The sequence below is a fragment of the Chlamydomonas reinhardtii genome, chromosome 16 (assembly GCF_000002595.2).
Source record: "Chlamydomonas reinhardtii strain CC-503 cw92 mt+ chromosome 16, whole genome shotgun sequence".
NCBI lineage: Eukaryota > Viridiplantae > Chlorophyta > Chlorophyceae > Chlamydomonadales > Chlamydomonadaceae > Chlamydomonas > Chlamydomonas reinhardtii.
This window is the reverse complement of record NC_057019.1, coordinates 1,229,261-1,240,171: the sequence shown is the minus strand read 5'-3', so window position 1 is coordinate 1,240,171 and position 10,911 is coordinate 1,229,261. Positions and strand designations below refer to the sequence as shown.

Here is a 10,911-nt window from a genome sequence, read left to right as displayed (position 1 = left end):
AATGCGACTGAATGTAAACAGATGGAGAGCCCATTCCTTCTCTCATCTGAATGCTGCTTGAGGAAATACCGTGGACTTCACGGCCGGGTCCGCTTTGTCACAGGCTTGCTTGTACACGCTGTTTGAAGGCTTTGCTACATACTGGATATCCTTCTGTTGTATTTTCAGTATCTTGGCTGGCCAAAGCGCGTTCATGGTTCGGCCGTGCAAAACCCGGTTGAAGCCCCGACCTGCCCCAACGTCGCCCCTCTCCCTCGAGCCGCGACCCCCAAGCCCAGCCTGCGCTCCCGGACCGTGCTCAAGTTCCATTATGTTACATATTTTAGTGTTGAAATAATGTACTGGCCCAAGCCTTTCCCCTCGGGTTCGCCGGAACGTGTCCATTTGCGTGATGACTTCTGTATGTGCTCACACACGACGCCTACCTAATGCAGTCTATCATGAACATGTTACGCAATGACGTATAACTCGCATCCACAACTGGGGCACGAGCTAGCTACGGTGACCCAGTTGAAATAACAACATCAACCTAGTACTTCCAGGCGGCATCCGTGGCCTGCTTGAACACGTACTCCGCCACAGCCTGGATTTCCTCCTCCGACAGCCGATCCGCCCACGCCGGCATCGCCCCCTTGCCATTCTCCACCTGCAGGCGGAAATAAAGACCCCGGCACACAGAAACGTAAACGTACGGCCGACGACGGCAGCATGCCGGCACAAACACATGCAAACGCGTGCACCCAGCATCCAATGCATCGAAGTTCATGCAAAACATAACAGCATATGTAGCACATGCAATCAGCCACCAGCTGCATCACGCTTTGAGCCCCGCCACTACGCTAACTGACGACCGCAGTCCGCACAATGCTAGGGATGTCTGCGGCGACAAGCTGGCCGAGTGAGGGACGCGCAAGCGTGCACGCGCAATGTCGCAACCGTGAGCAGCTGGAGTGCGCTGGAAGCCGCTGGCTGGGTTGCTACTTTCCATCGGCCCAGCAACATCCCCGCCGCCCCTGGTCGGGGATGTCCCGACCTGATAGATGATGCTCTCCACCTTGAAGCCGCCATCCAGGTACTGCTCAAGGGCGGCCTTGTCCAGCGTCTTCTCGGGCATCACGCTGTTGCGACCGCCCATGTGGCACGCGGCTGCGTGGGCCAGAAGTGGAAGGAGGGGGACCGATAGTCGATGGTGCAGTTGAGCGAAACGGCATGTCGAACAGCGAGCGGAGACCCATGACACGCGCAGCCTTCGATCATGCTAAATTTGCATGAGCTACTCACCACAGTTGCCGTTGAAGACCTGGGCGCCGAGAGCGAGGTCAGCTGCGCTAGCGCTCGCCGCGCCAGTCGTGAGCAGGATGGATGCGGTGACCGCCAGGGCCGACGTCAGGGGAGCAACATCCGCACCGCGCTTGGCAGCCGCACACGAGACACTCCGAGCGCTTTGGCTGGCACGAGCGGCCTTAGCCCTCACGCTACGGTTCGCCAACTGAAGCATGTCGATGGAGTAGGTTGAGTTAGTTCTGTGAATGAGGGGCGTGTTCCCTTGCGCTGTAAACTGTAACAGCGGCTGCAATAAGAACCCATCATACTTATTGAGTCTGCTCGCTACGCCCGGTGGCTGGGGGTACCAGAGTTACTGTATGGCAGCAAGCTCTACTACACGCATCGGTAGCGCGCCGGTACCATACTGGCAGGTACAGGTGCGCTCATCCCAGTCTTCAGTGAAAGGCGGGCTTCGCAGCCGCTTCCTGCCTGAAATAATCAACGCTGGTGCACCTACGAGCACCATCCCAGCTGAGCGAAATGGAAGTGGTAACACCCTGGAGGACCATGGCAGGTCCTTTTACCGCTTTTCGTGGCGCGACGTGGCGTGTTTCGGACATGCATGCAAGGCAGACGCGCCAAGCTGCGCCAAGCCTTACCGCGTCGCACTCCCCCTATCATGTACCGTAACCTTGCACAATGCGGTACCGGTGCAAACTTCCCTCAGGCTCGAAAGTCGCCGTGGCATTATCGTCTTCATAGGTTCCAGGCAACAGGCCCAGGGCCTCTGTTAGTTGAGATTGCCCCTGAGTAAAACCGTATTCGACTGTTTGCACCTGCTACATTGGCAACAGAGGAACGGACGAGATTGCTAGAAACCAGCAATACCAAGGAGCTGAGCCAAAGCCGTTTGCCACTGGGCGCTGAACCAGGCTTTGGGCGAACAGGGGGGACCATGCCACCATGGGAACCAAGGGGAGTGACGGATTTCGGTTCGGGCGCGGCACAGTCTGGCACGATGGTCGGCATTCCTGCGCTTTGTGGGCATGCAGATAGAGGGCTTGGAGTACGTTACTGAAGTGCCTTGTCCAAGGCGCGTGCGGCCTGAGACAGCTGAGACCCGATTGCTGGATTTTCAAAGCGATTCCCAACCTCTGCGAGCTCTCCGCAAAGCAGCAATTCAATTCTTAAAATACTGGGATTTACATAGACTGACGGAACCAGGCGATTTTGACAGAACACGCACCGCACGCTGCGCAATTTATACACCAAAATGGCAGCCACCGCAACCTTGACGTCGGGTGATGTGGCTCGCATCAAGTCGAAGGAAGATTTTGCCAATGGCGTGGTGTTACGGGTGCGTGAGGGCCCAGCGCACGAGCTCCAGGAAATTTGAGCAGCTGAGACATTTGGCGCGAGCAGCTGAGACGCCTGTTGCCATGTCGACAGGTATCGGAGCTGCAGGAGGTTGGTGGGAAGAAGCATAAATGCATGCTGTCCGACGGCAACAACTCTATTCGCGGAGTGCTGGCCTCGCAGTTCGCGGACCTGGTCGCGTCCGGCGAGCTCTCTAATGGCTGCCTCATTAAGATAACAGCATTTGTGACCAACACCATCGGCAGCGATGATGTGGTGCTGGCCACGGACCTGTCGGTGGTGTCGCCAGGCACCGGCATCGTAAAGATGGAGGTGGACAACGCGCTGAACGCCCGCAACTCCACGCCCGAGGCCGCGGGCAAGCCTCAGGCCAAGTCTAGCACGGCTGACCCTGACGCCAAGGAGAACAGCACGCCTGGGCCGGAGTGAGTTTGTGCTGGCAGAAGCTGCAGACGGCGGGGCGGGATGGGTAGGGACGTGGGGCAGCGAGAGTACCTTCGCGGCAGAGCTGGCAAACATAATGCCGGTTCTCAAGAACGTGCGCCAGGGCACATACGCGGGTGCTTAGGTCGTCCAGGGGATCGTGCACGCGCACAAAGAGATAATGCACATGGCACGGCGCTGGCGCTATACAGCGAGGCCTGACTTCAGCACCAGTGCCGTGCGCCCCAACCATGCCAAACCTCCCAGCTCCCGGTAGTGCCTGTGCGACGCTGCACGCACCCGCCACCGCCAACCCCTCCACTGTACCCCTCTGCGCAGCTTCAAGTCCAGCAAGACGCCGGGGCCCGGCCTGAGCCCCGTGTCATTCTTCTCGCCGGCGCCCACCCCCACCGGCGCCGGCATCAAGACCGCGCCCACGCCGCCCAGCACCATGGGTGTCAGCGACCGCAAGTGAGTCGCGTGGGGCCCAGGAGCCCTGGCAAACCTTCCCAAACGCCCAGGAGCTGGGATGCAGGGCATGCCCTAGCTTAGGGCGTGCGGCATGCGTCCAGAAGACCCGCAGAACCAGCATCAGGCTGGGCTGGGTTAGGAAAGCACTGAGTACTAAGCATGTCCGTTTTCTGGTGCCTTAAGGCCGTGGTGACTAAGTCCCTTCCTGGCCGCTTTCTTGCGACGCAGAAACCACCACAAGATTGCGCAGCTGCACCCCTACGAGACAAACTGGTGCATCCGCGCCAAGGTGGATCGCAAGGCGCCGCTGCGCGCGCTCCCCTCCAAGCCCGACGTCAAGGTCATGACGGTGGACCTGGTGGACGAGACGGTGGGTCTGGGGCGAGGCGGTGGGGGGGAGGCTGGAGGCGCTTGCGGGGCGATGACGCGGGAGGGATCTGCCGGAGGTAGCGGAAGAAGACAGCGGGTGCGTTGCGCTGGAGGCTGGCGGACATTTAAACAAGAGGGGCACAGGGCCGTGGCACAGGGCCAACAACAGAGTTAACCTCCTCCACCCTTCATCCCACAGGGCACGGCGATCCAGGGCACCTTCTGGCGCGGCCCGGCTGAGCGCATGAGCGAGCAGCTGGTGGAGGGCAAGGTGTATGTGTTCCACAAGTTCAAGGTGGGGCAAAGGGAATGCTTCCAGGAATGGGAAACAGGTGTTGCGTGAGCATTAAGAGGACGGACAAGCGGCGCGTGGGGCAGGTCAGCTGCAAGGCGTCAGGGAGGTTGCATGCCGATGGCCAGCATGCCATTGGAAAGTATGCTGTTGGGAGTATGCCTGGCAAGGCATTCTTTGAACTAAACGCGCCACAGCTCAAAAATTCCCCAAACCCAGCCGTATGACATTTCGTTTACAACACGTCAACAGGTGAAGCCCGCCGACAAGAAGTACGTCACCGTCAAGAACGAGTACCAGATCGACTTCACTGACACGTGAGTGCGCGCGGCGTAGCGCCTATGGCCGGATGCGTAGGGATGCGTACATATATGTGGTCGGGCACGGAGTGCCCAATTTCCCCGGATGTCAGTCGCACCTTGTACCTAGCGCCCCTGCCCCCACCCTCCACCTCGGCGCAGCACGGACGTGTCGGAGGCGGCCGACCAGGACAGTAGCGCTATGACCACCGCTGTGGAGGTCACGCCCATCGAGCAGGTGCGGGGTCACGGGCCGGGCAGAGGCGGTCGGGCGGGTTGTGTGTGCGCGCGTGTGTGTGTGTGTGTATGTATGTGTGTGTGTGTGTGTGTGTGTGTGTGTGTGTGTGTGTGTGTGTGTGTGTGTGTGTGTGTGTGTGTGTGTGTGTGTAGGGCTAGAGCTTGAGCGGGATGATTATGGGCACCGTGTGCCGGCACCAGGGCGCGTGACTCCCTCGATCCTTATTCCCACCTGTCCATCTTCCAAACGGCATGCATGCCATTCCACACCCCGCTCGTTGCTCACCATTACTTCCATCCCGCGCACATATGCAGCTTCCGCGCCGCATCGGCCAGCGCGCGCCCGTGGACGTGATGGGCGTGGTTCTGGCTCTGGGCAGCTACGGCACCGTGAAGCGCAAGGCCGACAACAGCGAGCTGCCGCGCCGCGAGGTCACCATCGGAGACCAGAGGTACGAGGCCGGGGTGGCGGTGGTGGCGGCTTGTGTGAGGGGGAGTTATGTTGGCCTGTTGGGTGATGGTCTTGTGGTGAGGGCGGATGCAACGGCGGCGAGGGGCGCGATGGGGCATGTAGGCATCACGCGGCGCCTGTCATTCGCAGCCTCTCGGACTTCCGCCCGCGCCCCCAAGCGCCGACCTCCTTGCCTGTCGTCTGTTCGCGTTGCTGTTCGGGGTGCAGCGGCAAGAGCGTGGCCATCACGCTGTGGGGCGACATGTCCAGCACCACCGCGCAGCAGCTGGAGGGCATGGAGGGCCGCGCCGTGCTGCAGGTGCGGCTGCGGGGTCCGGCGGGGGCGGGGGTCCCACGTCGCTGAAGGAATTTCAAAAGATGTGTTGTAACGAGGCAGGACTGCCCGGAATCGTGGGATTTCTGCATATGCAGTGGTGGCTGGGGGTCTACTGCAGGCCCCAGCCACCACTGCAGCCAGCTCCCTTTACGGACGGTCCAGGCTTCATCACTGTTCGCTCCTTGACCTGTTTGCCTCCCTGCGCGTGCTCGTCCGGCCCAGGTGACTGGCTGCCGCGTGACGGACTACAACGGCTGCTCGCTGTCAACGCTGTCCAAGTCGGTCGCCAGCATCAACCCCGAGACGCCGGCGGCGCAGCAGATGATGCTGTGGTACAAGACGTCCGAGATGAACCCCGACCGGTGAGCGGCCAGGGTGGGCGTGCGCCACTACGTTAAATGTTGCAGGTAGTGTGGGCACGGCGCGCCCACGAGAACACGTATGCGCCTTTGCCTCTCCCACAGCTGGAACCTCCTCACACCGACTTTACCTATCCTGCCCCTAAGTTCGGCTCCTCACCTTACCTAAACCCGTATTCCTTAACCCCCTGCACGCAGCTTCACGGCGGTGGGTGCGGACCTGGTGATGGCGCGCGGCAGCCAGGGTGGCAGCCAGGGCGGCGCGGGTGGCGTGCCGGCGCGCGAGCGCTACTTCTCGCTCAAGGACGTGAGCGGTCTTACGGCGGAGACCGAGGCGCTGGCCAACGACAAGGCCATCTTCCAGGTGGGTGGGTGTGCAGGGGGGAAGTTGAGAGCGGCTGGAGCTAGGGCGGGGATGATGATGGGCAGTCAGGCTTGCGCGGATCTGTGGAGGTGATGGTGCAAATGGCAGCGGCTGGACCTGACATCTTTTGCGCTTTGTCTCATCTTCCCCACAGAACGTGACGGCGTGCGTGGCCATGATCAACAATGACGACAAGAACATTTTCTACCTCGCTAACCCCGAGAACGGCCGCAAGGTGCGTGTGGCAGCATGGGTTTGAGCCAGGAGTGCACGCGAGTGCCTCCAGCGTGTCGGCTGTTGAAGCTTTGCCTGTCCGCGCTGGTCCGCTGCGCCGCCGCACTGTGAACCAGCCCGCCGACTGCCCCCGCTTCAGTTGGGACTGGCAACGACTTGTCTCGCTTACCCCAGCCCATGCTGTCCTCGCCCCCACCCCGCAGGTGGTGGACCAGGGCGGCGGCCGCTTCTGGAGCGAGGCGGACAGCAAGGTGGTCGAGAAGCCCGAGCACCGCTACCTGCTGTCAGTGCGCCTGGCAGACCACACGGGGGAGACCAACGTGCAGCTGTTTGGAAAGGAGGTGAGCAGGATGGGGCTTCGCGAAGAGGGGATGCGGTATGCTTGGGAGCGGAAGGGCTGTAATTTGAGGTGGATGCGCAGCGCGCATGCCATGGCTAAGATGCGAGGGACCCGGAAACTGGGGCCGCAAGTGCAGGACTGCAGGCGCGGGATCTTAACGTTCATCATATAAGTTCCCGGAAAAGGTTTGGAACCGGACCTGAACCCATTCTACGATACGGGTGTCTCAACACGACCATGCGCACGCAGGCGGAGGCGGTGATGGGCATGCGCGCCGACGAGCTGGCGGCGCTGAAGGAGGCGGGCGGCGAGGGCTTTGCCGGCGCGCTCAAGGCGGCGCAGTGGAAGCCGTGGCAGGTGGTGGTCATGAGCAAGGCCCGCGAGTACAACGGCAACCGCAGGTGCGGCCGGGTGTGGGTGCGGGTTTTGGGCCCATACGAGCCTGGCAGTCGCACCGGCACAGCAGCCCCAGACTTGCTGCCACCACGAATACAACACATGCGAGGATGTCTGGCGCGCTTGCTGGGCTGCTTCGTGTCCTGCCGCTGCGCACTCCTTTACACTGACCGACTGGCCCTTCTCGCACCCTGGCCCCTACCCACATGACAGCGTGCGGCACTCGGCCTACAAGGTGGAAAACATCGACTGGGTATCCGAATCCAGCCGCCTGGTCACCCTCATTGCAAAGTACGGCAACTGAGCGGTTGTCGATTGCTGCTGAAGGTGGCGGTTGGCTGCCGGCGGGCGGGCGGCGCGAAGCGTGACAGTGCCAGTGGGCTGGAGGGCAGCAGGTGATGGCAGATGCTTTGGAGGCGCATGGTATCTTGGATGCAAGGTGTGCGTCCGGGATGGTGCGGAGGCAGGCGCCGCGTTTGCGCAAGGTTTCAAGGTGCGTCCGCGTGCTGGTCAAGGCGTTGTATGCAAGTGTGTGGAGGCGCAACAGCTACGTGCAACTCCGTTCGACGATGCCAATGGATATACGGCGTGTGTGGCCGTCGGCAGCTGATGCATTTGGCCGGGCCAACCTGTATGCAGTTGTTGGACGGGGGTCACGGGACCTGGGCCAATTGGTTGGGTGCTCATTGTTTTGCTGTCGGGTATGTATCGTTATTCATGGACACGGGCCATCGCCCGAGATGGGCCAGAGCCCTAGACGTGTGAGGGACCTGGTTTGGTAGCCTGGCTGCGTGGTTCTGCATTGGCGCGGTGGGTGAGAGAAGATGCGAGAGCTTAAACCAGTTCAAGGGACCACGCCGCTAATGCAGCTGCCAAACAGTGCTGGGCTCCTGGAAGGGTTGAGGCGGGGGCGCGCGGCCGGAAACGAGGGTAAGGGGGAGAGCGGGCGTGTGAGTTTCTCGTAGATTAGGGTTCCCTAGATGGGCGGTCATGCGCGAGAAGGTCGTCCACGAGAATACGCTGTGGCTTACGGGCTTTGTATTAATCTATTACCCCCAACAAGTTCGTGCAGGGCAGCTTTGCACGGCAGCCCTGGACTTGTTACACTGTCGAAAAGAGGTTTATCATCTTGGCGCCAAAGTGCATCTCAGCGAATCTTGCTGTCAAGCGCAGAGCCATGCAGTCATCTAGGCTACGGACAGTGCGCGTTTTCGGCCAGGCGGGGCCTGCGCGCGTCTCTGTAATTGCTAACTCATCGCGACTACCGCATCCGCGCGCGCGCTTGGTCCTCGTCGCAAGCAAGAACCCAGTGAAAGTAGATGCTGTGGATAAAGCCCTGCGCCAGGTCTTTCCCGAGATGGAGCTGGGTAAGCGCACAAGCTTCGGGTATCTTCAACTCGTGGGACCTGGAGCGCTTCGCTGACGTCTCTAAGGATGGCTTCATTTCACGGCTGTTTACAAAGCAAGCTGGTGTTCCCGGTCAAACTCTGATGGTGTGCGACGCATGTTGCGACACTTACCTCGTTGTGTCGCCTTGTTGTGTCGCTGCGCGAGTGCAGTGGTGCGTGGGCATGCGGCACCTTCTGGGGTGCCAGACCAGCCCCACGGAGATGAGGAGACCCTGGCCGGGTAAGCCACGCGGCACACCGCTGACTGACTGACACTGGCGGTTCCGCCACTCAGGGTTGCTCAACGGCTGAGAAGGATTCCACGCGCATTGTCGCCGGCTGCCAGGTTAATTCCACCTACATGTGCCGTTGTGCCGTTGTGATTCACTGCAGTGCTCGAAACCGCGTGGCGGCCTTAAGCGATATCATCAACGCAGGCGGCAGCGGTGACGGCATTTTGGTACGTCAGGGGCGGCAGATGTGAGCCAGATGTACTGTCAGAGGTTGTAGCTACGTGTCTGTCTCAATTACATCTCAGGGGGCATACAAAGCGGCACACGCCGCTGTTCCATCCGCCCTCTCCGCACCTAACCAGATGCCCCCCGGCTGTCTGCCCTGTGCAGGAGTGTGACTTGGTTGTGGCGATAGAGGGCGGCGTGGGCCCGGCGGGGCTGGGGCAGGCGGGCATCCTCGAGTGCTTCGCATGGGTGTGTGCCATGGACCCGCACACAGGTGAGTGGGCTGTGTCGAAGGTTATGCTGCCTGTGACACCAGTGCTGCTTGTCGTGAGATGGAGTTGGGACAAGGTTTAGCTGTGCATGGGAACATTCAGCGCCACAAGCTGTTGTCATGAGTATACTCAGGCCAACTGAGCACTCTGTCCCCAGCCACACTGCGCCATGCCCTTTCGGCCCTTTCTGACAGGCGCGGAGAGCACAGCCCGCTCCGCCTCGTTCGCGCTTCCGCAGCCGCTCACGGACCTGCTCCTAGGGCCAGAGGTACGTGCGGACAACAACAACAACAACAACGAAGACAGCCGTGTAGGCCTGGTGACGCACTAGAACCACTGCGGTCGGGTACACTCGATACATTTAAGTTGTACACTCGTAGGGTTCGTCGTCGGTGTACGGTAGTCGTTGTCTGTTCAGCCCTCCAAACCTGGTTGATAGCAGAGAGTTGACCTGACCCCACAACTCACGGGACCCGCGACATTCGTGCTGCCCCTCAGGCCATGGAGCTGGGGCACGCTGATGACGCGGTGTTTGGGCGCAAGCGCAGCGGTCGCGGCTCGGGGACCATTGGCCGGCTCAGCAACGGGGTGCTGGACAGGACGGAGTTCCACGTGCACGCCGTCATCTGCGCACTGCTGCCCTGGCTGCAGCCCCAGCTGTACGGCGAGCCCTATGGGCGGTTCTTGAACGACTGCGGGGAAGCGCGGCAGAAGCAAGGCCACGGGCACCTGCAGCAGGAGCAGCAGCGGCACGGCGGCGTGGAGCTGGTGGCGGCCGGGACAAGCGGGGCGTGCGGCTGCGGTGGTGCAGCTGCGTCTGCCTAGCGCCACTGCGCCAGCGCATACCAGTGGGAACTGGTGTTGGGCTAGGCGCATTAAGCGGCTGGTGGCAGGGATGTCAGGGATATCTTCTTGTGAACTGACGTTTAGTGTTGCAGGTTTGCTTTCATGCCGTTGGGTTGGCCTCGCTGTATGCAACGTGTACCGTTCGCACCTCTGCGAGTGCGCAGTGGTGTTGATGTATGCATACGTACGGAAGCACTTGTGTGTTGAGTGGCAGGATGCACGCACGCGAAGAGTGGGTTGCGAATTGGATTGCATGAATTTCGTTTGCTCTTGGTGAAAAGTATATACATTGGTTACGTAGGAGGGACACTGGAGGGACGTCAGTGGACTGGGGCTGTGCAAAACCAGGATAGGGTAGAACCCGTCGCCGAGATGTGCGTGTCCGCAGCGCCAAGAAGCGATGGTTCATAGGCGTAAGCTGACGAAATGGTCAGACCCGCAGCTGTATTTGCATTGCGACGCATGTATCATATGATACCTGGGTTGTGTGTTGCCTGTGGAGGGGTTACTTGTTTGTTCGCTTTACGAGAGCATTTGGTGTATTCATGGAATATTGGAATGTTAGTTGCGTTGAGAGCCTTGATTCTTATCATAGCTGGACGGCTAAGAGGCTGCACCAGCAGTGACGCAGCGGTATGGTAGCAGCCTCGCGCAGGCTTATCTGGCGCCATCTGAGGGCGTGGGTGCGCAGACGCATGGAACCCACTGGGTGACCCGGGTAAAGTTACCTCG

At 60.5% G+C, this 10,911-nt stretch overlaps 3 protein-coding genes across 3 annotated transcripts; 2 read left to right on the top strand and 1 right to left on the bottom strand.

Moving 5' to 3' along the window:
• Positions 1-62: 62 nt before the first annotated feature.
• On the bottom strand, positions 63-1,614 carry CHLRE_16g651050v5 (uncharacterized protein). The gene is made up of 3 exons (XM_001698190.2): positions 1,282-1,614; positions 1,034-1,146; positions 63-646 (listed from the first exon to the last, which is right to left on the bottom strand). The coding sequence occupies exons 1-3, from the start codon at positions 1,496-1,498 to the stop codon at positions 530-532; spliced, it is 447 nt and encodes a 148-aa protein (XP_001698242.1). The 5' UTR covers positions 1,499-1,614; the 3' UTR covers positions 63-529.
• Positions 1,615-2,344: 730 nt separating this feature from the next.
• Positions 2,345-8,471, top strand: CHLRE_16g651000v5 (uncharacterized protein). The gene is made up of 15 exons (XM_001698105.2): positions 2,345-2,623; positions 2,716-3,068; positions 3,406-3,537; positions 3,766-3,907; positions 4,106-4,201; positions 4,451-4,515; positions 4,660-4,735; positions 5,050-5,186; positions 5,414-5,504; positions 5,745-5,884; positions 6,080-6,245; positions 6,400-6,480; positions 6,683-6,820; positions 7,069-7,220; positions 7,429-8,471. The coding sequence occupies exons 1-15, from the start codon at positions 2,540-2,542 to the stop codon at positions 7,517-7,519; spliced, it is 1,944 nt and encodes a 647-aa protein (XP_001698157.1). The 5' UTR covers positions 2,345-2,539; the 3' UTR covers positions 7,520-8,471.
• A 53-nt stretch (positions 8,472-8,524) lies between these two features.
• On the top strand, positions 8,525-10,911 carry CHLRE_16g650950v5 (uncharacterized protein). The gene is made up of 6 exons (XM_001698106.2): positions 8,525-8,582; positions 8,775-8,844; positions 8,997-9,063; positions 9,227-9,335; positions 9,528-9,601; positions 9,832-10,911. Exons 1-6 carry the CDS (start codon positions 8,573-8,575, stop codon positions 10,156-10,158), a joined length of 657 nt encoding a protein of 218 aa, XP_001698158.2. The 5' UTR covers positions 8,525-8,572; the 3' UTR covers positions 10,159-10,911.